Source organism: Nothoprocta perdicaria, unplaced genomic scaffold (assembly GCF_003342845.1).
Source record: "Nothoprocta perdicaria isolate Ctin4 unplaced genomic scaffold, notPer1 scaffold_230, whole genome shotgun sequence".
In the NCBI taxonomy this organism is placed as follows: Eukaryota; Metazoa; Chordata; class Aves; order Tinamiformes; family Tinamidae; genus Nothoprocta; species Nothoprocta perdicaria.
The window spans coordinates 1,101,258-1,126,807 of NW_020455456.1; the positions used below are offsets into that span (position 1 = coordinate 1,101,258).

The 25,550-nt window shown below is 42.0% G+C and overlaps 1 protein-coding gene and 1 non-coding gene across 2 annotated transcripts in view; one reads left to right on the plus strand and one right to left on the minus strand.

Annotated features, from left to right (window-relative positions):
- TBC1D31 (TBC1 domain family member 31) overlaps positions 1-22,871 on the plus strand; it is a 23,585-nt gene extending 714 nt beyond the window's left edge. The window contains exons 2-20 of the mRNA XM_026039486.1: positions 1,535-1,681; positions 2,219-2,334; positions 4,167-4,345; positions 7,345-7,496; positions 7,920-8,079; positions 8,325-8,525; positions 9,679-9,855; positions 10,609-10,688; positions 10,766-10,912; positions 11,136-11,269; positions 11,708-11,841; positions 12,407-12,586; positions 13,605-13,837; positions 14,446-14,598; positions 15,595-15,730; positions 16,392-16,484; positions 19,912-20,062; positions 21,789-21,905; positions 22,590-22,871. Coding sequence (XP_025895271.1) covers positions 1,535-1,681; positions 2,219-2,334; positions 4,167-4,345; positions 7,345-7,496; positions 7,920-8,079; positions 8,325-8,525; positions 9,679-9,855; positions 10,609-10,688; positions 10,766-10,912; positions 11,136-11,269; positions 11,708-11,841; positions 12,407-12,586; positions 13,605-13,837; positions 14,446-14,598; positions 15,595-15,730; positions 16,392-16,484; positions 19,912-20,062; positions 21,789-21,905; positions 22,590-22,735 — 2,836 coding nt within the window. The 3' untranslated portion in view covers positions 22,736-22,871. The remainder of the gene's footprint in view (positions 1-1,534; positions 1,682-2,218; positions 2,335-4,166; positions 4,346-7,344; positions 7,497-7,919; positions 8,080-8,324; positions 8,526-9,678; positions 9,856-10,608; positions 10,689-10,765; positions 10,913-11,135; positions 11,270-11,707; positions 11,842-12,406; positions 12,587-13,604; positions 13,838-14,445; positions 14,599-15,594; positions 15,731-16,391; positions 16,485-19,911; positions 20,063-21,788; positions 21,906-22,589) is intronic.
- Positions 22,872-24,418: 1,547 nt separating this feature from the next.
- Positions 24,419-24,491, minus strand: TRNAM-CAU. Its single transcript has one exon. It is a non-coding gene; the product is annotated as a tRNA-Met (tRNA).
- Between the last annotated feature and the right edge of the window lie 1,059 nt (positions 24,492-25,550).

Below are 25,550 nucleotides of genomic sequence, written 5' to 3' on the forward strand. Positions count from 1 at the left end.
GGGTAACGGCCGGGGCAACGGCCGGGGCGGCGCGAGGGAGCGGGCCGGGCCGCACGGGGCCCCTCCAGCCGCGTTGGTCCTCGGCTCTGTCACCCTGCAGCTCCAGGTGCCCCCCAGGCCGAGACGGAGCTTGTGCCGAGTGCTTGGGCTTGCGGACATCCAAACCATCGCAATCCAGTTTAGTTTGRTTTAATTAAACAGCTTACTATGAGCAAGTTCCTTGGAGAGCGCATATAAAATGTGCATGATACATGATGCAGGAGAAAACGTCAAAACATGATGCAGCCCAAGCTGAAGAACTCTATAAATGCATTATCACAGAATCAGAGAATGCTTAAGGTTGGAAGGGACCTCAGAGGTCATCTAGTCCAACCCCCTGCACAYGCAGAGTCACCCAGAGAGAGCACGGGGCACAGGGCTGYGTCCAAGCGGGTTTTAAAGATCTCCAGGGAAGGAGACTCCACAGCCTCCCTGGGCAGCCTGTGCCAGGGCTCTGGCACCCTCATTATTTTTAAGTACTTGTATAGTGCTTGGCATGGAAATCCTGGATGATATTTTTATTCTTCTAAATTAATTTAGTATCAAAGGACCCTTTGAAGTACTTTTTGAAGTATTGCGATGCTGTAACTGGATTAATTTCTCTCAGCTTTTAATTAKAAGTCATACTTTGTTTTTTAGTAGCATTAAAGATGCCACCTGTTATTGCATGATTGTTAGATAGCAAAAAGGCAGATCTWATTTTTTGTGGCCTCTTACTCCAGAGAACGGCAGCGGGATGAGGGGCAGTTGGTTTGGGCTCTGGCTGTTCACGTGAGGCCGGTTCACGCTCGGCACCCGCAGCCAGGGCTCTTTGGGTGTCACGGGCTGCTCAGTGGCTGCAGGTGCCTCTGGGTCTGTAATCTGCATCCCGATATCCTGTGCAGTTTTTAGGTATTTACTGTGATTCTGAATTTACATTCAGGTAGTTTTAGAAAATACATCGTTTGACTTATGTTATCCGAGAAACCCAGGAAGAGCAGATCTTCTGGAGCTGGTTCAGGTGACTTGCTCTGACCAGGGGCTCCTGTTGGTCACCTGGCTCCACCCTCTGGTAACATTAACACAAGTTTGAAGTGTTAAAAACTGACAGATAGCAGGTTTTGTTCCATAGTATCTCAAATGAAAATGATAAAAATGGCTTGCTTCACCTGTGAAGAAATGGTATGAAAACTGAATTGCTCCCTGTCTGATCTAAGCATTTTCTTATAGAAACTTATAAAATGGCCAGGAGTGGTGGATTTCCCCCATTTACTTTACATGTTATCTCCTAACTACCTTCCAACAAAGTCAGAACTTCACTATATATGCATATATATATATATGTATGTATTTAATAATAGAAATATGTTTTCTTTCACAGAGCAAGATTTATTAAAGGTGACATTGATTAGAATTGTAAAATCCCACTCTAGGAATATTTTAATTGTACATCTCGGGGAAATACATGATAAGGAAACAATTCACAACCTGTTCATTCTGCTTCCTTTCTTCACAGAGTTCTAGTAAACATAACCCATAGTACCACAGGATATCACTCAAAAACAATACGTTTTCTAAATGTGGCTTTTGACAGTTCTGGAGATTCTCTACTCGCAGGAGACCACCAAGGAAATATATATGTTTTTGACTTGAATGGAAACAGGTRAGATTTATTATAAGAAATAGCACTGATCAGTTGATATAAATGATTTTCACCATCTTGACATCTATGATGTTTTTCATGCCGAGTGAGGTGGTGGTTTCAAAACTGAAATTGCAAAGCAGACTCTCACACAGGCTCCCTGCAACTGYTTTATTGATTTAGCTAATGCAAAAAAAAAAAAAAAAAGAGAGAGAATTTTAGTTCTAAACTGAACAGACATCAATATCATAAATCCTCAGTGATCAATTAAATGTTACCACATGAAAAAGGTTATTCTGTGAATAGTATCGATCAATTAATAATGAGCTATGAATTACAGTAAACTAGACTAAGGTCATCTGGAGAAATAGTTGAATTAGTCTTTTCAGTTTTACACTATTGAGTTCTAAAAGTGGGCATTTTTTTAATATTTCTTTGCACCCTTCATTGCCGTTAATTTTCTCTTGGTGACATGTGTTGAAAGTGATGAATTTATTATTTTATGTTATACTCAGAACCAGTTTCCTAACACAGTAATATTTGTCTTTTTTAAAACAGGTTCAACCTTGTCCAGCGAACAACACAGGCGTGTACTGCTTTAGCATTTAATCTTCGTAGGAAGACAGAATTCCTTGTGGCTTTGGCAGATAATTCCATAAAATGTTTTGATACAGGTAGGGAGAAATTTAAAACCTTCCTGACAAATCTGGATTGCTATAAAAACGTACATAGGTTTAGTTTCAACCTCAAATTTGCAAGATTTTTGATGGAAGCCTTCCTAAGCACTACATGCCACATATTCTTCTGAAACAATAACAAAAAAGATTATAGTCCTGTCTTTTATGGGTAAAGAACCCTTTGCTTCATCACAGCTTCTTGTGTCCACTGAGTCACCGAGGCTTCTGCCTAAGTATAGCGTAGGACCAAGATTATGTGTTAGCTTTTCTAAAGCAGATCCCTATACGTTGCTTCTATATCAGGCTGTGTAAAAACAAAACAAAATCAATTGTCAGTGTAGTAGAGTTTGCAAGTGAACCAGCTTTAAACTTTATTTGCAGGAAAAGAAATAACCAAGAAGACACTGTACTAACAGAACTGTCAATAGTTTGGAGTATGCAAGTAAATCTGTATCCTTATTCAAAGGTGACATCTAAAGTTAATTTCACAGGTTACATGTTTGTTTTTGACTTGTTTACCAGCTAAATGGTGAAAGGCATTGGCAGGTCATTCCTGATAATCTTAACTTATCAAAAAGTGAGTTTGAAGTGTCTGCTATCAAGTGGACTTAAATATTTAGGGAAAAARGCAGTAGAAATAAGTCTTTGATAATTGGAAGAATTGAGTCTGATACTGTTGCTGGAGATTTTAACCAACATTATTTCCCAAAATAGAGGAAGAGTAGGAGATATGGTCTGAAACCCTCTGCGCCTTTTTTTACCTTTACCTCTTCGCAGGAAGACCAAGTTTATTTTTTGTATCCGTTTAGAGTAACCTTGTTAATCACTGCACAGAGGTCGGCATGTTTGTATGGTATTTTTTTCCCAGATGCCAGATCATAGTGAAGAATGTTTTAAAGTACTATAAATACTTCCCACCCACGTCAGAATTGGGCAAACTATCCTTGGAGCGTGTTAGGAAATGCTCAGTTGGAGAGCTCCATCAGCTATCCTAGAAGCTATACCCTGTAATCCCATGTCCTCCTCCCATGTGATAACAGCCCTAATGAGCTGCTCAAAAGCCATTTCCCATCTTTGAGGCTGCAGCAGTAGGTCAGCTGGAACCACCCCATGGGCTGTCGGGCAAACTGCCCAATGTAAATAGTATAATTGCCRCAAATATTGTTGAGTTGCTGAGGAAAGATTAGTGGTCATGCAGTCACAAGCGCGAGAGAATGCAGACAGAGAAACCATTTCCTTACTATGCAATATACTGCCTAAAAATGTTTTGCACTCTAAAAGAATTAATGAGCTGTTGCTTTCTGACTCTGCGTTTCTGTAGTCATAAGCTGTTGTCATTCAGCCTTCCTCCTTTGCATCCGTGAATAGCTGTGTAATCATTCATGCTTATTGCAAGTCAAAACAAGTGGAGAACTCTTAACRAGAACATTCAGTCTCAACATTTAGGGATTACTCCTGGTGCTCACATTGGATAATCTGCCTACAAACCATAGTGAATTTATCTAATCTCAATTGTCATGGCCTCTTAGGATTGATTCTTAGGCTAAATTAAACAGGTCTGTGCAAGTTGGCTTTCTGTGTAAGGAAAAACTTATAAAATCTGTTACTTAGAGTCAAGGTGAAGGTTCTGTTTCTGTAAGGTATAATAACTATATGAAGATTGCTATCTTTGTTTCTYGTTTCATGAATTGTGGTTGTGAACAAAGGTATACTAGCTATGCTGAAGTCTCTTTCATTGCGTAATGTTGACAATAASGAGTAAAGCACTAGCTGATTTCCTTTGTGTGACTTTCAGATCCTTTCATTTTTTTTTCCATCCACTCCTACAGAAACCAAAGAACTCGTTAGCTGGATGAGAGGCCACGAATCTTCAGTGTCTTCCATCTCTGTGCATGGCTCGGGTAGGTATGCAATCACCACGTCCCCTGACACAGCACAGCTCTGGGACCTGGACACCTTTCAAAGGAAACGAAAGCTCAACGTTCGTCACTCTGTGGGTATTCAGAAGGTGAGGAAAGAGCCATTGCTAAAGCACAAGACAAGCACAGCTGGGTGGGAAAAATGCTGCGTATTAAAATCTCAGTACTTGAAAATACTTTTTGAAATACCGCTGAATCTTTTCTCTGTGCTTTGGACATAGCTCCCATCTCATTGCCCAGACTTCTGGAATCACAACACACGAGTCAAACAGATTTGCTGGGAATATTTAAGGAACCTCCGTTTTTGGAGATACTGAAAACTAGGCTGGGTTTGACCATGACCAAGTCAATCTAATCTGGAAGTTGGTGCCACCTTCTAGGTGGACCCTGCTTTAAACTGGGGGCAGGGAGCCTCAGAGGACCTCTGGAAATCCTTTCCAACCTGAGGATATTCAGCAGAGTTGGGTTTTTTTTTTTTTTTTTGGCAGCAGTCGTAGTTAAAAGAGTCACTACAGTTTATTTACAGCTTATTTTAAAGCTGCTTCCCTTCCCGTGTGCCCTGGTCATGCCAGCGCTGAATGTGGGGGCTGACAAAGCTGAAAAATAACTCAGCAGAAGGAAATTACTGCTAGTGACTACTTTGATTCAGTTTGCTGCAAGACATGCCAGAACAACTTGGGGAGTGAGGAGTATGTCTGTGTCGAGGAGGGATTTATATAGGTTGCCATACCATCATGCTAATTGTAATGAGTCTGCCTTTGCCACCAAATGTCCAAGCTTGGCATAAGCAGTGCAGAAAGTACCCAGGCTGTCCCTGAGCGCTGCTTACACGTGCTGCGCTGCAGGGAGTAGTCCTACAGACACCACTTCAAACTGAACATCTCCTCAAATGGGTCAGTAAAATTCCCATGCTGGTTTTGCAGAGGTTTTTCGTTTGAGTGTCTTCATGTTCTAGGTCAGACAGAATTTCTGTCAACCTGAAATAGTCACCAAGCAATTTCCGTGGGATAGTTTGTTTACTTTTTGTTGTTGTTGTTGCTTTATTAAAGCTGTTCTGTAGTGCAGGTCACTAAAATAATCACATTTCCCTTCAGAGACGAGTGCTTTTATTTGGTAAATCAAGTTTTTCTGACAGTATGTATCTTTGTGTAGACTAGGTGTGTGGTGGGGGRAGTTCTTGTTGGCTCTTGAAATTTAGTAGGATCAGGGGGTTTCGATATGGGAACAGCTTTTAAAACAGAACAATAATGGCTGTGGTTCAGTAGATAAATCACTGTTTAGGGAATCAAGAGCCTGTGGTTTTCTTTTGTCTCTCTCATCCCTGATGTGACTTTATGCTGCTTATCTGGATCTCATTTTCCAGTCCTTGAAACAGAGATAATAATGTTTACTGCCATGTCTTGATTTAAGACATGCAGATAAGTGCCAAATTAAAGATGAGATTTATTATCAGACGGTAGCTGGTGACAGTGACACTTAGTGCCCAAAGTGCCCTTCTCACTTGCTATAGGAGCCTTCCTGGTAGTTTTCCACCGATCCTTGGAGTGAACTTTGGGTGGTCTCTTCACATGACCCCAGTTTGCAGTCCAACACAGACCTTCTGTACAGTCAGTGCAGGGGCAGGACTGATGAGAAAAGACAAAGATGAAAAAAGACCGATTAAAATGGAGAGCCAAGGAGAGGACATCTGTAAAGGYGATTTCCAAAGCACCACTACTATTCAGCATAAGCTAGTGTCTTATCCTTCTAAAATAACTGTTCAGTACTCCAGCTTGTCAAAAATCAAAATAACTTGCTCTTGAAAGGACCCACAGACTTTTCTTTCTAAGGACAGGAATTAAGGAGAGGTAGGAATCATCTTGTCTAACTTCACCCATCTGCATGACAGGCATCTCCTCCCAGTTCCTTGTCCAGACTTCCTCAGATTCCCCAAAGAAGGACAGGCAGCTCCACAGAGCAACCCAGCCCGTCTGAATAGGATGAACGTGGCCGATGAGGTGACTCTTCCCCCTCACAGGCAACTTTTTCCCATTCACTGCCAAGCAAATGATTTGGGCTGAATATCAGACTTTTAGTCGCTAACATTAGGCAAGATGAATCCCATCCCACACGTCTGGATTTACAACTTGTTTCAAGGCCTGAAAATATCAGTTAGAAGGGAACTGTGCCCCTCATAGCACTGCCTGCGTGTCTCACCCCATGAATCCTTCAGGCAGACCCGCAGTGCTCAGGCACCAGCAACTACATTTTGACTTTAACCTTCAAAGCTGGGGATAGGGTGGGGATAGGGTGATTCTGTAGGAGCTGCAGGTGCTGTTGCCCAAATAGAACCTCTGGTCTAGACCAGTAATTTGTCATTCAGCAAGAATTTGTCTGATGAAATCCGAATTTTCATAATTCATTTTATTTTTTATGGAAAGAAATTACGCATATACAGTAAGCATGTTCAGAATAATTAAAATGTATATATAAAGCATTTTTGTTATTGTTTTCTTTCAACGTGGCAGCAAAAATGCATTTCATAGATGAAGAATGCATTGCTAAACTGTCCACAATGGTTTTTTTTCCTACATTAAATAGCTATATGTAAATCTAAGAACTCAAGTTCTTAGTGTGCTCCATGGAGTTCATCYTCAGGCTACTGGTGCTGTTTGGAAGCTGAAGCCACATTTCAGATACAGGGAGCAATTCAAAACCCACCAGTGCAGAGAGAGAGAGCCCTTTTCTTCCTATTCCCAGGCAGTTGTTGCCATCCTTTGTATCCTGCTCTGCCTGCCACTCGTCAGGATCCTACACAAGCCAAATTAGCAGTCAAAAAATTAACCCAGAAAAGACAGGTCATTCTTTGTGCTTGCAGCAGGCTGCACTGGCTTAGCAGAGGGTGCAAGTTCTGAACCAGTGTAAGGGAGCACGGAGCAGGGCAAGGGGACCTGCCATCCCTGGGATCTCAGCCCTCATTCTGCTTAACAGGACGTTAAGATTCCCACTGTGGTAGTTTCTTGCTCTGTTTTATTCGGTCATTCAGTTCTGTCCAATTTAAAAGGTACATTCTGAACAACTTTATTCTATTTACTTCATATTCTTGCAGGTTTTCTTTCTTCCCCTGAGTAACACCATCCTCAGCTGCTTTAAGGATAACTCAGTTTTTGCGTGGGAATTTGATACTCTTCAGTGTAAATACCAGTTGCCAACTCCAGTAGAAGGATCACTTTTGCTTTATAAGGTCTTTGCAGTCACCAGGTAAAGTGCAGTCTTAAACATTCTGGAGGGTATAAAAATAACCAAGTTTGTGTTTTTTTAAAAAGCTTTACTGCTTATTTGCAGTGTTTTATGGAAGTTTTGAGCTGTATATTATGCTAAGGCTTTGAACTCTGCTATGACTGACCCTTTGGCAACAAATCACATCCATTTATAGTACAATCCCTTAGCATTTACAGTCCCCTGAAAAGAAGGAACTTATTTTTTAATTACTACTAGAATAAAGTTTAAATTATCCATTACAAAAGCAAGTTTTATTATTTAGGAACTGTTTTATTCCTTCAGTACTGTATGAGAGGAATAACGATAGATTTAAAAGTAAACAAAGGGCACAATGAAATGCATGAATTCTCTGATTTTATTTAATGTATATTCTGATGGAAACTTTGTTTGTTTGTGATCCAGAGACGGCCGGATTTTTGTAGCTGGTGGAAAATCAAATCATCTTCACTTATGGTGTTTAGAATCAAAGCAGTTGGTGAGAATAATCCAGATGCCCACGAAGGTTCGAGCTGTCCGGCATCTGGAATTCCTCCCTGATAGTTTTGATGGGGGCTCTAATCAGGTCAGTTTTTTACAACGCTTAAGACTGGTGTATTYGTTTATTTGATTCAGCACATGTACTGTGAGGGGATTTGGGGGACACTAAGGGGATGGGCAGTCTGCAGTAGAAAGAAAAGTTACTCTCTTAAATATTTGCTCACTCTCTTTTTAGCTTAATGGAATGTATTTGAGTGGAATTTCAGATTTTGATATTCCTCTTTGCTTTGCATTGTCAGTGCTCATTGTTGGATCCTTTTCACCTTGTAGATCCTTGGAGTGTTAAGCCAAGACAATATTATGAGGTTTATCAATATAGAGACGTGCAAACTTCTTTTTGACATTGGGAGTTACGAGGAGGGAATTAGTGCAGCAGCGATTAGCCCCAATGGACGTTATATTGCAGCAGTCATGGAAAATGGAAGCCTTAATCTATACAGTGTCCAAGCTTTGACTCAAGAAGTAAATAAGGTAGTGTTTTACCTTTCTTACCACAGCAGGAAATGCCATTGAAAGTCATACTTGTCTGCAAGATTTTCATATCAGAAGTAGTTTGCTAATGTTATTGGCTTAAAAGTCTTGGAGTGCTGTGTTTCAGACTACCAAGACTGGTAGAGTTCCTGTGGTGTTTATTTCAGTCTGCCGAGTAAATCCTTTTCAAGCACCTCACTGAGATTCTGTTTTCAGGAGGGATTTCTTTCTACAGCAATTTGCATGTACCATTTTTATTCTTTGTAATGATGCTATTGAGGTGAACAGGGGTGGAAATGAGAGGATTGTGCTGCTGCTGCTACTCCATTTTCTTCCAGAAGCAATTTGTAACTGATGCTTTCTTATTCTTCTGGTCTTTATTTATTTATTAACTATGATTTTGTTATTYTCACTGCATTATTAGATACTAGAATACATCATTATGGTGAAATCGTCTTCCTAATCCTTCCTAAATAACAAACATTTTAAATACCAGTTCTTACTTTATTAAAGTGACTTATTAATGAGAGTCGAGTTTCTAAATCCAGAATTCCATATATCTTTAATCACCATGTCTTTGAAGTGACCAGCTTTGTACAACAAAAGAGCTTGCACTGAGGAAGAGTGTGTACGAGGTTGCAGGCCAGACATACATTTCATTTGCACTTTTGCTGCTGGGCTGGCACGATCTGGGATCGGTACTTGCTTTCCCAATCTCCACCGTTCAACGAATACCTGCCTGACAGTGAAGGTTAATTAAAGTTATATTTATATTCTCTTTTAACAGGTGCTGTAAAAAAGAGCTCTCCATAACATTGAGAAACACACTAAAGTAAATTAGCTGAGTGCATGGTACACTTGTACTATCCCAATTATGCTTTAGTGTTTGCGAAACAGGAATATATGTGATGAGTGAGTAGGTGTTGGGAAGCTACGTAAATCTTCTCATAGTCTTTCTAGGTTATTACAGCATCTTTATTCACTCCGGGATTTAGTCCATATATTTTTGTTTCTCCTATAAATGTCTACCTATTGTTCCTGCTTTGGCTATTGAGCTCGAGAATATTGCATGTAAAATAGAGTAAATATCAGATTAGAATGACCTTTAGGCTTCCTCACAGCTGGTAACTGGGTTATTTTCATTTAATACTAGCCTCCGCCACCCCTGCTCAAAGTAGTGGAAGATTGGTCCAAGAGCAAGTTAGAGACAAATAAACTTACAGTGAGGGTGGCTCCGGAAGGGTCAGAGCGCCCTTGGAAATCCAGAGGAAGCAAAGTTGAAACCAGAACACTGAAACCACAAGCAAACACAGCACTCGAAAATAAAGAGGTAGGAAGAAGTTGCAAATATTGTGTTCTCCAGCCTGCAGCGCTGCAGTTGCATTGCAGAAAACCAGCTGCTTGCTTTAGAAAGCAAGGTCAAGCCCAGATTGACTGTGATGCTTAAACAGAGAGGGGATTAGGGCAGTTTTAGCATCTTTCTTCTGCTCTCCTAGCACCTACTCCTGCAATACGTGGCAGAGCCAGGGCTGTGGAGCGTCCCCTAGGTGGGTTGGGGTATCTGAAGTCACTAGAACCACATGTGGATGTTTGTTAAAACTGCTCTGCTTCCCTGCTAGCAAAACTCCTAGAACTTCAGTCTAGAAACCATATCGTTTTTGATATTATTTAGGAGCTACATTATTGTTTCATTTATTTCCTTTTTCTCATCACTGCACAATCTTCTCTCTGGTTCTTTATCCTGAGTGGTATATACATTCTCCTTACAGAGATTCATCACAAAATGATCCATTCCTTATGTTAATATAGTTTGGCTGAGTTTTCTTATTTGGGGTCTGATCTGGTTCTAACTGAAATCAGTGGCTGCTCTTTTTTGACTACAGTAGGAAGCAAATGTTGCTGTCAAAATATCTAAAATGATGCAACAGCAGAATACCTAACAGTTGGTTTTTTTTGTTTGTTTGTCTGTTTGTTAAATACGATGGTAAGACTTTCAGTATTTAGATACTGTCATCAATTAGAACACAAGGGGGAAAAAGCAGAACTACTTACATACACTGATTGGTAATTTCCTGGTTTTTAGAAYGAGCTGCCAGGTGGATTAAACAAGAAACGGCTGCAGGCCTTATTGAAAGGATTTGGAGAATATCCAGAGAAATACAGGTAGGGCTGTGTGCGTGCCTGTGCTTGCATGAAACCAGCTGCCTTGTGCTCTCAGCTGAGTCTCTGTCTGCTTGCAGGATGTTTGTTTGGCGCTCCTTGCTCCAGCTGCCTGAAAACCACGGCGCCTTCAGCAGCCTCGTAGATAAAGGCACCCACGGTGCCTTCGTGCAGATTCAGAACGAGTATCCCATCAAAAGCAGGAAGCTGCTGAGGGTTTTACAAAGGTAAACGTGTATTTGCATGGGCTGATATAAAGTATGCCCCCCCAGCTGGAACCAGTTGTAATGCAAGTCTGAAGTGAAATAGTAATGCCTTAGTGTACTTGAACTTCTATATACAGCATCTGTGTATTGAAAGTTTAGACCTCTGTACATTTATAATATGTATGTGATATTTTTGTTTTCTACTCCAACTGTTTTCTACTCCTTTTCTTGTTTTTATATATAGGACCTTATCTGCTCTAGCTCACTGGTCTGCTATCTTTGGTGAGACACCTTATATCCCTCTGCTAGCATTCCCATTTGTAAAACTGTTTCAGAACAACCAGCTGATCTGCTTTGAAGTTGTTGCTACTGTAGTAGGTAAGCAAAGATGCTTAAAAATTAAATTTGCTGCCAAATATTATAGTGCAAAACTTTTCTTGATAAAGCAAATGAGGTATTTTCCTGACAAAGTCAGCAGAGGTTCTCTTTTAAAAGTATTCACCAGGAGTTACTAATATAGTGACTGTATGTTTGAAAACCAAAACCTATTTATAAATCAAAACTATATATTAGACTTCCTTTGCACTGCTTCCAGCAAGAGCTTAACAGTGTAACAGTATTTTTCAAGTCTATTCAGTAAAATGTAGCAATGGATTAGGAATATATTGTCAAGAAGAGGAGGAATGGGAGCGTCTTGAACAGGCTTTGCTGCCAGAGACTCCCTCTTAGAAATTCCCAGCTGTTGCAGTCAAACCTAAAGCATTGTCAGGAGTCTGTCACTCTGGCTTATAATGGATTRTGTTATTTCTCTTGTAGTTAATTTTTGTCAGCACTGGTTTGAGTATTTTCCCAATCCTCCAGTTAATGTCCTTAGTATGGTGGAGAATATTTTGGCACATCATGACAAAGAGCTGCTTCAGCATTTGGTAAAATACAATGTGACTTCACAGGTAAAATTCCAGCCAAATTTCATACATGAAATGTCATTGCASTRRAWGAYTAGTGCACTAGTCTTCTGTTTTAACGTAGTTCCTTTCCAAGGGTGTTTTTGTTGAGTAGTAGTTAATGCTCATATGTATGGGACAAATATCTCACCACTTTGCAGCAGCTTTTCCTTTTGCATGAAGATAAACCCTCATATCCATGCTACTGTCGTTCATAGAAGTGCTTTGCTTTCAAATGCACTTTGTTTGAAACCCTACTGGTTGATTTATAAGTGTATCTTCTTTTTCTTTTTTGGAAGGTGGACATAGGTGTGGTGAATGAGTTTAGTCAGTGAAGCAATGCCACAATTATGTATGTTTATCATTAGGGATGATTGTAGCTTTGCAAATATAAATGGATGATTTACACCTCCTCTATTCAAATCCTCAAATCTCCTGGCTTAGTTCCAGTTTGTCATTCATAAATAAGTAAATTTGTGTTATAAGGCAATAGCATTTCATATTATTCCAGTTCAAGCAACAGTGAAATCCCACTAATGTTCTATTTTGTTAATTTTCCCCAATAATGTAGGTTTAYGCCTGGCCTCTCCTAGAAACACTGTTCTCTGAGGTGCTAACAAGAGAAGAATGGCTGAAAGTCTTTGATAACATCTTCTCCAACCATCCTTCATACTTTCTAATGGTTGTTGTTGCCTACGTTACATGTTCCAGAGCTGCACTACTTCACTGTAATCAAATAGAGGATTTTGAGGTAAGCATCTGCAGTTCAAGTCAGTCATCCGAAATTGCAGCTATAAAAAAGCTATAAACCATCATATCTATTTTTATGGAAGTTAAAAAGGAATGTCTCAATTCCGCACTGAAATATCTTTGTGTGTCTGAACAGTGTCATGTACCACCTGGCCAATGTGCTATAAAGTAAAAAATATTGAGCAGTTCTCTGCAATTTCATATAATATGACTGTCTTTAAATTTTCACAGGTTTCTAATGCCACCAAAAATTGTTTTGTAGATGTGAAAAGTTTATCAACCACAAAATTATTTTGCCTCTTATTTGGGAATCTAGAACTGACTTAGAGTGGAAAATAATGAAATAAGACCATGACAGAACTACAGTCTTTTGTCTCCTAAGTCAGTTCTAGATTCCCAAATAAGAGGCAAAATAATTTTGTGGTTGATAAACTTTTGCAGATTTGCAGAATTAAAAATATTACTTCCCTTGAAGCAAGAACTTATGTTCAGCTTTGCATGAGAGGAAGAGCATCTTCCATACGATGATACCTCTATAGRTGAAGGAAGAAAATGAAATTTGAAAAATGTGCTTTTCAGCAATCAGTTTGTCAGGCATCACACCAAAAACACTATTGCCATATTCTCTCAATAATCAATATTTGAGAGAATATTGTCATAGTCTCTCAATAATAGACAGATTTTCTTTTAAACGTCAAAAGTCACTGACATTTACCCAGTGGTAAAAGTGTCTGTGTAGGCGGTTGGACTACTCTAAAATCACATGCCAGCTTCCCATATCTTTTAGATAAATGTAATTTGGAGAGAAGAGCCAGAAGATGCTTTTCAAACTTGAAAAGCTTTGGATCAAGTCAGTTGAGACAGTGATTTTTAACTATTTGGAAGGGCTAACGTGATAACCTGYTTATAATCCATGTTTGGAATATAGACTTTTCTAATTTATTTACCTGTTCCTATAAGGCATATTGAAAATTTGCTTAATGTTTTGTAGAATGTAAATAGAAGCATGTCTCTTGCAGTATTTCTTTCATCATCGGAACAACTTGGACATTAATGTGGTGATTAAAGAAGCTTATCATCTAATGGAGTCTACACCCGTAGATATCCATCCACAGCATATGCTTGATGACTTCATACCACTTACAAAAGGGCAGTACCCTGTGTTTAATAAATACCCCAAGTTCATTGTGGATTATCAAACTCAGGAACGAGAGAGGATCAGACAGGATGAAATCGCGTACTTACGAGAGAGGTATTAGTGGGAACATTGAAGACCATGACAAATTGGGAGGAAGAGGTAGATAAGATATAGTTCCCTTTTCCTATTTTAATGTGGATGCTTGAGAAGGAAGAAAATAATAAAAAAAATGGATACACTGGTTTAAATAACTACAAGAAATAAGAGTGATTTGGCTTGCTGTGTTTTTAAATCAATTGACACTCTTATGCTAAATCAAAAGTGTTTGTTAATTCTCAGAAAATATTTGGCCCAAAGTCTTCACACTTGAAAACTTTGAATTCAGAACYTAAATCTGTCTTAGCCTTGTAATGTCTAGCTTGTAAAAGGGCCAGGAGTTACCAGCTGGCCACTGAAATTACCTTAATTATCTTGGCACCTTTACAAGTCTGTTTTTCTTAAGAACATGAGAAAAAAAGCTCCATTTCTGCACTTGGCTGCAATGCCCTCTTTGTAACGGTTGGTACCATGGCTCTTCTTTATGTTTTTATTAGCACATAGGGGGGATGCCCTGCCCTTTCATGATACCATATTTCAGCAGCTCTTTGCTAGTAAAATCATCAGTTTCTGAGTAATTAAGTAATTCTTGATGTCTGGCTTTATGTGTGTGATCTTTCATTTAGGCAGCTGGTGCACGAGTTGGAAGCTAAAGCGCTGGAACGGAAGGTGGAAGATGAAGCCTGGTATCGGAAGCAGGAACTGCTTCAAGAAGCGGAGGAACAGAGGAGAAAAATGCTGCTGGAAGAAGAAGAGAGGCTGGCAGAACAGAGGCAGAGGTACTCTTTATTATATACAAAATATTAGGGGCCCAGCTGCAATACCCTGCTATTATATTTTTAACTGTGAGTGAAGGAGAAATCACCGCTAATTTGTATGAATTATAATACGGGAAAAGAGTGTGGTATGGTGGATTGGATTTTGGTGTGGGAACGATCTGATTCTTATTACTGCCTTGCCCAAGGAAATAACAGCAGAGCAGAGGCCAAGTCACTTCATATTTTTGTGTCAGCTCCCAGCTTTTGTCTGCTCTCTTCAGACTATGACTGCTCTTGGGCCGCCAGCTGCTGTGTTTTTGCACACTGACTTCAGACTCACCCTGCAAATGTAACAGCCCTCRACAGTATCAGTGACCTGTACAAATTCTTCCATTTCTAATGGATTTAGAAAAAGGACTTTTAACCATATCAGCTGCTGAGTAAAGACTTGCCCTAGTACTGAAATTAATGCAGCAGTCCCTGCATTCTGCAGTTGTGAAGAGAGTTTCAGCATCTCCACAGATCAAATACAAGTTGTATTTTACTTGAGCTTTTGTTTTCTTACAGATTGTTTTTTTTAAGAGGGCAGTGGCCTTTCATTGCAAACTAGTTCACAAGATTATGAACCTGTTTCTGGAAGCAGTTTGATATTTTACAAATAAACATAAGATTTTTGTGCAGAAAAAGGTCCCAAGACACTGGTACTAAGGAATAGTATCCATTTCTGGATCATTGCAGTCCTAAATTACTGCTTATTAAAATGAGATGGTAGCAGAACACAGGTTTTCACAGGTTAATTGGGAGGGGCTGCCCTTAAAGGACYTCTGTTTGTCTGTGATTTTAGTTTTGTCTTGTAAATGAGTTTATAGACAGTTTATAGAAAGAAAGCACCTGCCCCAAGCATTATAAGTTAAACTCATAGGAACTAGTGGGTGACTGCAGTGCAAACTTGCAGTCTTTGACTTTGACATTTTATATGTATAAATTTCCTTGTTTGTGTTTATTTTGGCTTTGAAGACTAGCTGCTGTGAAGAGAGAACTGCAARTAAAGGAATTGCAGTTGCTGGATGCTGCAAGACGCCGTTTCCTGAAATACCAGCAAGATCAGCGGCAGATGGAGCTCAAACGACTTGAAGATGAAATTGCAAGAAAGGTTCAGTATTGCTCAAGCAATTCTTTTCTGCAAGGTTTATCGAGAAAAGTCAACAATCATAAATACACATCTAAAGTTACAGCTGATGTACTGTGATGTGTGAGCACAGAGATGTGTTTGGCATGAGGTGGATGGCTTTATGTAGTAAATGCACATTTAACAGTTATCTTTGGCACTTGCTGTGTTCTGTTGGCTTATTTTAACTGCCAAATTCCTGAGAAAAGCCAAATGCCTCCGTATATTGGCAGTGCTGAGATGTGAGCTCCTTAAAGGACTAGTCAATTCTCAGGTGTCTGTGGGCAGTAGATCCAGACTGCAAAGTGGCTCTGCTGTTGATGGGGAGGCGCCAGGTGCCGCTACCGAGACCTGGCTCTGCTCCTGCCGGGCTCCAGGCTCCGGCACGAGGATGCACGGGATGCAGCCGGAGCCTTTGAGGCCTGTGGGCCCAGACTGATTTTCTGCAGGCCACAGCACTGCACTTCTCAGAGCACCATCAGGGACTGTAAGATTCATTAGCCCTGTGCTCTCGATATCAATTATTTTCCACCATTCATGGTATGTTAGAAAGTCAGCTTAGAGGTAGGAGATGGCTATTTCTTTTTTTTTAAGGGTCAAGTATTTTTCCTTTACATTGTTTTCATGGGTTATCTTTCTTCTCAAGGCATCTATAAGAGAGCAAGAAACAGCTGCTATTTCTCAAGATATTGAAGTAAGGCGAATGGAACTTGAATCTCAAAGGCAGCTTTTTGAACAGGTAAGCACAGGAAACTATGCAGACATTTAGATTTAATGGCTATTCCTATGGAGTTCTCAGATTTGGTCACATTTGTTCAACCAGCCAAAGTGGGGGAAAAAAAGTGGATTTTTTTTTCCTTTTTTTTCCTTTTTGCTACCATTTTTAGAATAAACTCTTGTGTTAATAATGGAATTAGAAGAACTTACCCATTCTTCTGGGAGAAAATACTCTTAACTGTTTAGTTCTTTTGTTCAGAGCAGTCATTTTATTGCTGCAATCTGTACAGATGATGTAGCAAAGAGAAATGAGGAACACTTAAATTCCAGACAAGCCTGTAACAATATGCTCATCATCCCATAAACTCTGTGATAACCAGATATGTCTKCATTTTCTGGAGAAACCAGTATAATGGATCAGTGTAGCTGATGAAAGAACATCGAATTGCCAACAACATAATTAAGCAAAAAGGAATGGCTGTATTGTGGGGAAGGTGTAGTTCTTTTCTCAAATGTCTTTGTCAATCATCTCCCTAGAGAAGATTCCTTTTGTGTGTGTGTGTGTGTGTGTGTAATGCTGGTTTTAATGATTCAGAGAGATCAGTTTAGTAATAAAGATTTTTAAATCAATAAATATTGCTTAAATGTAAAGTTAAATATGAGTTAATTGCCATAAATGGTTGAAAAGTGAGGCTGCCAATAAAAGGCTTTAATAACATTGATTTTAATTTGAAATGGTAGCTTAAATGTCTAGAAATTACAGCTGTCTCTGCCCATCTTGCATGCATGTAGATCCAACTGCATGCAGAACCGGTCTTCTAAATACCTTACCTCCTGCTCTGAAGTGTATTTCTTCTTATACTTGACTTTTTAAAGCTTTGGGCCATATGGCTTTTTACAATCTGGGCTAAATTTCATCGTGTTTATTAAACACACAGCCAGCTGTATTGTGGCTACATAATGCAAACCAGGCTGAGCTTATTTATGYTCAACAGTATATGTAACGTCAGCTCTTTAAGAAAGTTAATCCTATGGTGATCATCCTCTTTAGGCTAGAAAACGAGCAATAATTTAACTAACTGAGCATATGTGTCTGTCCGTAAGAGCCTTGGTAGACTGGGCTCCTCTGCCCATGCCCTGAAGTGCCTGGAAGCTGCTTTACTGCCATTATGTATCTAACCTGACACAGTTGATTCCAGCATGACCAGGAAGGGATCGTGTTTGTCTGCAAAAAAAAAAAAAGTGTGTAGATGTTCCCAGATCAATGTCAAGAGGAGGTGGTGAGAGTTAAAGTTCTCTTTCTTGATCTGCTGCAGATCCATCCTGCTTTGGCAGGATCAGCTCCTCATTCAAGCTACGCACGTGTTTATGACAAGTCTGTGTACCGTGAATCATGTTTTATATTTGTGAAGTGTTTTGAGGTTTTGGCTAAAATACGCCGTCAAACTACAGAATATTTTTGTGATTAATCTCACTCACTTATGGTGAGTTTTGCTGTGAGACTCTACTGTGCTCCCTTGGGTAGAATTACCTCAATATAAACCTGGGAGAGTCCTGTTCTGACTCCAGCACGGTGTAATTCCAAGCAGATAAAGCAGCAGGGAGTATCAAATTCTTGAACATTTGCAGTAGGTTGTGAATAAAGTGGGATGAGATGTGTGTATATGTTAAAAAATATATAGTTTATTGCAGTTTTACTAAATGGTAATGAACCAGAATTACAAATATGAGATAGTAGTTCAGTGTCTATAATTTGTGCTTGTGTGTTTGGTAGCGTCTTAACAGAGATCAAGAGACAGTGATGCAGGAAGTGAAAGGAGAGAGAGATGCAAGTCAAAGAAAGGCTGATCTGGAAGATCATCTTGTTYAGAAATTGGTGGAAGTAGATGGAGAAGAAAAGCAGAAAGCTCAGATGGTAAAAGCGTTGGGTCTTAACATGCTTTTTTTGGAAGTTAGCTCACTAGCTAGCAATATTTACTACTTTGGTAAAAGTGTGGCGATGTTCAACCTATGTCCCAATATTTCCTATATTAATAGATAATGTAAGTGTGTTTAAMGTTTTGGGTTTATCTTGCATTTGAGCTTTTCAAAAATCTGACTAGAGTGTTCAAACCACTATTTATAATAGAGAATTTCTGTAGTCTTGCCTCAAATATTAAACTTCTCTTTACTTTCCAGCAGTTAGGTGGCAAATGAGATTGCCATTCTTCAGATGAAGTGATTTTCCTGTTAAGGAACATGTTTTATTTGTAACCATGACAAAACAAAAGTAATCCTCAAAGGAACTTGCAGTTGGCAGTAGTTGGCAGGAAACTCAGCTAGAGAAGCTGTCTCCTCGATCACAATAATGACTGGTAGAGCTTCACATTAGGAACTGTGCAGATTTTCAACCTCAGAACTTCTAGCTACACAGTTGGAAGAATAGTTGTAGCTAGCCCACTGCCCATATGCTTGGCATCTGCATTTATATTTTRTCTAGAAATAAGCATATGGGTCTGAATTTTTGTCAGCAGCCTCCAGTTTAAGGAAGCAGATGGGTGTGGGTGGAAGTATTGGCATTCAGGTATGAATCTGATGTTAATTACACCTGAAAGTCAGATCAAGTCCCTGCCAGCAAAGCACAATCCCCGAATTATGGAAGGGATTTATGCTTCGAGAGAGAGAGAGAGAGAGACAGAGAAAAGCACGCTCAGTAAATGAAAAAACAACAAGGATGAAAAAGAAGCAGCAAAAAAAAGAACTTCTTGAGAAGCCRCCGTGCTGTGATGAGTGGAGGAGGGTCAGGAGGAGTTCAGTGTCCTCATGGGGCGGCTGAAGTGGTGATGGAGGAACAGCTCATTTTGCCAGGAGATCTTCACCCACTTAGACGTAGGGCTGTGTGCTTGGGAAAGGCTGCATCCCTCCCTGCTAAGAAAGGTGTTTCCTCAGGCAGCCGAGGAGGCCGCAGCCGGGGCGCACTGAGGGCGCCGCGCGGGAGGGCCTCCGTGAGGAGACAGCAGCACTGCTCCTCAGGAGAAACCGTGTTTGCCCCCTTCCCCTCCTGAAACGGGAGGGTCGCAGCATAACCGCCCTCCGCCCCTCGGGTGCCCTGGAAGGAGGTCACCACAACTGTTGTTTAAGGGCTCCCATTTCGTGTTCTGCTGGAAGTTTCTAGAAGCACCAGAGGAAGTCAATGAGGACCTGGTAGCATTTTCTTAGGAAATCTTCCAGCATCTTCTTAGCATCTTCTTTGCTCCTCCTTGTTTTCTCTAATCCAAGCCTTTTACCCTGCTCTAGCTGTTTGAATTGGAAAGATAAATAAAAGGAAGCAAAGAAAACATTTGCTCAGTGTCAAAGTATACATTTTGATTTAAGAATAAAATCTAACCTATGATAACTTGGGTGGATTTACTTGTTGCTTTTTCCGTGTAATGCATCTGTTGAATATATGCTGATGATCTGTCTTGCAGGGGCAAGAAGGGAGGCAGCAAAAGGCTGAGCTGGAGGCAGAGCAGAAGGCGGCTGCTGCTGCAGATGGGCACAGGAAGCAGGTCTTAGAAGAGGAAATGAAGGATGCCTTAGAATTGGCTGAAAAGACACAGAAAGAAGATGTCTGTTTTGGTAAGCATATAGGTRGTGCAGTTTGCCTGTGTTTCAGCACACTGGGTATTGATGTGAAGAGCCATATTCATCAGCTGAAGACAGACTAGGTGTCTAAGATTGGGAGTAAACTCAGGCCTAGCGCCTTTATATAAAAAGGGCAACTTTTTGGGACTGTCCTTTCATGAACCTGGTATAGGAGGCTAGAGTTGTAAAGGAGTCTCAGTTTGATACCCATGAGATGCAGGCATATAAATGATCGTGTCTAGAAAATTAGCTGGCCATTGTGTATAGTTGGAAATTCATGTTTTGTTTCTGGTTGCTGGTGATTCCTTCATGCATCCCCAAAACTTAAGATAATTTTTCTCCCAATTTGCTGTTACATAATATTTTCTGGATATACAAAAGAACTACAACAGTAGTTTGCACTATGTTTTCTTTGAATCAAAACAGAAATCTCAAGCTGTAACTCTCTTTTCAACTTGAAGATAGCTACGGTTTGGGCTTCCCATGATAGATGCGTAACAATTTTCCGTATGGGTAAAGCAATTTCACCATAGGAGTCCTCTGTCCAGCACTGAGGTCTTCCAGGCTRAAGTGCTGTCCCACTGACACTAGTCTCACTCCAACCAGGGTAACAACTCGCCATCATATTATGCATTTGCAGAATTAAGTTCCATACTCCYTTGGCTCCTCTACATACAGCTAAAGAATATAGGAGAGAATACAAGCCCTCTCTTCATCCCCATTATGCCATGTTTGTGCAACTGTCCCTCTTGCTTTGTGAAGAGGTAGGAATTTTCAAATCCCTGTGGTTTCTCTAGGTGGCCTTTGAGAAGGCTGCCCACAGTAGGGTTATTTCCCCTCCCTGTGCTGGGCACATGTTTTCACACTCTCCTGCGTGGGATCTGGCAATACCAGGCCATGGGGCTGGTGAGAGCAGCTTGCTTATCCAGCTGCACGTTAGTCCTTTTTTTGAAGGACTAGAATAAGTCACATCAGGGAACTGAGGCCCTTGCCCCCTGTGCCAGCACAGAGGAAACAGTGGCCACTGCAAAGGGAATGATAGAAATGGCACTTTTAGTGGGAGCACAATTTTAGATCAGCRTAAGCCCATCACAGCATCTCATCCCACAGAAATTCTCTCTCAAATAATCTCAAGAAAAGCAAACTCCTTGCCAGCAAGCAAATTTGCTCTGTCTGTTTGCAGAGTTTAAAGCATTCACCTCCAGGACCATCCAGTTTATTCTCCTTGAGTGCCATCTTTGCATGGTTTCATAAAGATTTTTTTTTCCCATTTCCCCATCTCTCAAAGGCACAAACAAGCCAGTGTGAAATGATTAGTATTGCTTTGGGCAAAGTTATTTAGACATTGCCCTAATTTGCCTAATACTTTAATATGGAGCAAATTGCAACTGTCTTATTAAAAAGGGTGTCTGCTATTAAAACTGCAAGTGTGAGTAGCCATATTCTGCTTGAAGTTCATGACCATCTCTTGGGAGGCTGATTAATTATATAGGAAGAAACAGTAATGTAGAGTTATAATTTCCTAAAATGAAATACAGTGATGTATGATTTTGGTCCATAGACTAATATTGTTGACTTTTGATTCTGAGCAAATTGGATTTGCCCTTAGTGTTTGTTCCAGCTTTGCTTCCTGGAAACAAAATGCTTCACCACAAGCTAGAAAAAATATTAGAAAAAAAGAACACAATTTACAGAGAAGCCTTCTCTGCATTTCCCACAGAGAGACAGCATGATTTGAAGACTGGACATACAGAGACAGGTTTAGGATTGCAGCAAGTGCCTAGGTCTGGAAACGTCTGTCTCAACGATGTATCTGAGTCAGAGTCATCATCACGTGGTGAGTTTCTGAGTTAGGACCTTCCTTCTTCTCATGTTTACAGTGTCCTGGACACCTGGCTGAGTCACTGCTAACTGTGTCGGGGCTTAGAGGACTCTGAGCAACTTTATTGCTGTTTTCGATCTCACACCTGAAAAATATCTGTGTGCTACCAGGAATAGAATGGGTAGGAAGTGCCTGAAGTGTGTCCCATTATGGGAATATCCTCACTCTAGGTTAGTCCCTGTCCTGATCATTTTACATGGTGCTTTTTCTCTTTTCATAATTGTCTGTGACTTGAGAAGATTGAGAACTGTCTTGCATTTTACTGAGAATTATAGTGAGGAACTGGTCTAGAATCAAACATTTCTAGAACCAGGGTTGCCCTTGCCAGTGAATGTGCATTTAAAAATCATATGTATTTTATATACGAAGCTGTTTGCGATGGGAAACATGTTTCTTCTCACCTATCATAGCATCTCATGGAGATCTRACCTTCCTGTGACAAAAATCAGAGCAGCCTTGGCATCGCTTCCAAAGCACTGAGGAGGAATTGCTCTTCCCTTGCAGGTCTCGGATACAACTGCACCACAGAATAAAACGTAGTGTTTCCATGCAGAGCTTATTTATTTTCCAACAAGAATTCCTGCTAGTTTTGCAGAAATKCTAGCTGAAATACTAAATCTGTGTCTCTTGCACTTACAGTGTCWTCAGGTAGAAGGCGAGAAGAACTGACGGGCAAAGAGTGGGACCTGATGGCAGAAGTGAGGCGGCTCCGAGAGAGGCTGGCGTTGCGGGCTCAGACCAGGCGCTCGCCAGCTCGTTTCCCTGCTACAAAGTGGACTCCTTGAGATGTTTGCCCTGAACTTCAGCTCTACATTCACATCAATCAGTGCAACTCTAAATATATAGTGTGCGATCAAGGTCTAACCATAAATTGTTTATTGTGAAGGTCTTTGGAAATATTTTTATATTAAAATAAAAYGAGAGGTAGAAAAATGTGTGGTGTTTGCAACCTTTTTATTATTATTATTAATTGTAATTACTATTTTTTCTCTAAAATAAATTCCCTTTTTACTATTAAATTGTTAATGGTATTTGTGTACACAGTCTGTTCAGGTCAAAATAGTGCAATGAAAAAAAAATCACTTAAACTACTGTATTTGCTAGTGCTGTTTAACTGGAATCTTCGAGCTGCAGCAGGGGAATTTACTGCTAGAGAAAGAAGTCTTCACAGTGAGGGTGRTCACATACTGAAAAGAGGCCTTGTTTGGCACTAAGAAGGGGRCCAATCTGGACTTAGTAAAGGAAGAAACAAGGTGAACACAAGGAGTTTTACATAAGGAAGGCAATATTTTAGGGAAGTGGGTTTGGGAGGAGCAGTGAGGGGAATAGAGAGGTTTTAGAGAGGCTGCTCCGGGGTTGCTTGATGGAACCTTGTCCTGCTGCGGCCATCTTGTGATCGGGTCCTTTCTCGTCTATCTTTCCCCGTTTCCTGGTGCTGTCCCAGGGTGAGCGCAGGGAGCTGCACGTGGGGTCGGAGCAGCCAGTGCGGTCAGAGCTCGAGTGGTGGCGGCAGGCAGGACCTCGCTGTGCTGGGAGCCTCCTGTACGTCAGGAAAGGCTCTGCCTAAAAGCCCTGCCTAAACAAAGCCCAGTTAAACCAAAGGAATCCTTCAGGATCGTTACCTGTTACACCCATATGGGAGAAGATCCCTGTGTGAGGCACTGTGAGAACCTAGGACTCGTTTCGTTCACCCTTCAGTCCGATGCACTGAACTTCYCAGTGCTTCTCCGTGCTGTCCCACTCCTGTGAACCTGACTAGCTATTYCCTTCATTCCAAGAAACGGGATCCTGAGTTTCCACAGATGGGTGGTCTATTAGCGTCCTCCCTGCTGGAGTCAGCAGCCAGTAGTAGCCAAGGAAAACCACAGCCAGGGCAGCTGGTAGGGAAGGGCAGCCAGGATCCTTTGAGAAAAATCTTGGTGGCACCTGGGGAAGATGCATGTTTCTAGAGAGAGCAAAACACAAGGCAAAGATCTTTGCTGGAGATTATAGTGATAAACTGCTGGGAAAAGTGCCTTCTTCCAAGGACTGCAGTTGCTGGGAGTTAAGGGTGATGATTTGTGCTTGGTTTTGAAAAGCCAGTGCCTTGGCCAGCACCTTGGGACACAGGTGCTGCTGAAACGTCGCCGTGTCGGGGTGCACAAACCAGGGCCCTGGTCCTGGAGGAAGCTGCTGCTGTTCGGAGCTGCAGCAGGCCGCGCTGGGCGGGAATGATAGTTAATGTGGCCTTGGAGCCTGCCGGGAGGCTTGTTTTCACTCAGCAACCCTCTGGGAAGCAGGAAGCAAAGGCCCATGGCCCTGGAACTGCATCTTCATAAACCACACACCAAAAAAAAAATCAAAAACAAAATAAAATAAACAGTCGGTAAATCACGGCGTTCGTGCGTTGGTTCGCGCTGCACTGGCCCGTTTGCGAGCCCGCGTTCACGCCAGGCCGCCCCGCGGGCGCCAAAAGAGCTGCCCGCCTTTGCCCCGTGTGAGGATCGAACTCACGACCTTCAGATTATGAGACTGACGCGCTACCTACTGCGCTAACGAGGCGGCTGGTAACGCTTCCCCCGCGGCGCTCATGGAGGCGGCGCCGCTCGCGCCGCGGCGGAGGCGGCCGGGCCGGGCCGGGCACCCGCGGCGGCTGCGGCCTCCCCGTCCAGGTCCCGGGGTCCCGCCGCCCCCGAGGGGGCCCTGTGGGAGCTCGGAGTGACCGCAGGGCCCCGGGGGATCGTGGGGGGCCCCAGGGCGACACTATGGGACCCTGAGGTGCTAGTGAGGGGCCCAGGGTGACACCGTGAGACCCCAAGGTGGCCATGTGGGACCCCAAGGAAAGTGCAGGGCTCCATGGTGCTTCTGTGAGTGAGTGTGAAAGACCCCAGAGCAACCGTGAGGGCCCGTGGTGACGGGGCAGCACTTTGGGTGACGCTGTGGCACCCTCGTGTAACACGGTGGGGCCCCAGGGTGACACTGCTGGGCACCAAGGGGACAGCCTGGGATCCCTGGGCGACAGTGTGAGGCTGCTGGGTGACTGTGTGGGAGCAGGGTGAAGCCGTGGAGCCYACGGGTGTGTGTGGAACCTCGGGGYGCTGATGGAGAGCCCTGGGTGACAGYGTGGGACCCAGCGCGGGAGCCCCGGGTGGGCGCCAAGGYGGCCCCGGGAGCCGCGGGCGCGGGGAGGCCTCCCGGGCGCCATCTCGCACGTCACCTTCGTGAAGCGGCATCGCTCCCGGCCGCATTGCACGCAGCAGGTCACGGATAATTAATGACTCTCCGCTGGGTCTGACACAGCCCGGGGCGGGCGCTGGGGCTGGGGGAAGGGCAGGGGAGGGTTTCCTCCCACCTCCCCCTTGGCTTCCATTGCTCCCCGTTTAAAGATCAGAGCTACATCTTCTCCCTCTCCATTTTAATATATATGATTTTACGTCATGCTAACACATAATTACTTTTCTTCCATCAGGCAGACCCCTTTGGTGGCGAATCTGGGATTGCCTCCTGAAAAAACAGGCCTGTTGTTACTCTTACAGGTTACACAACCCTCCAAACGTCCTTGTTCCGGAGCGCCCCGGAGCAGCTCCGACTGCGGCGCCCGCTGCCGTCCCCGGCACGGAG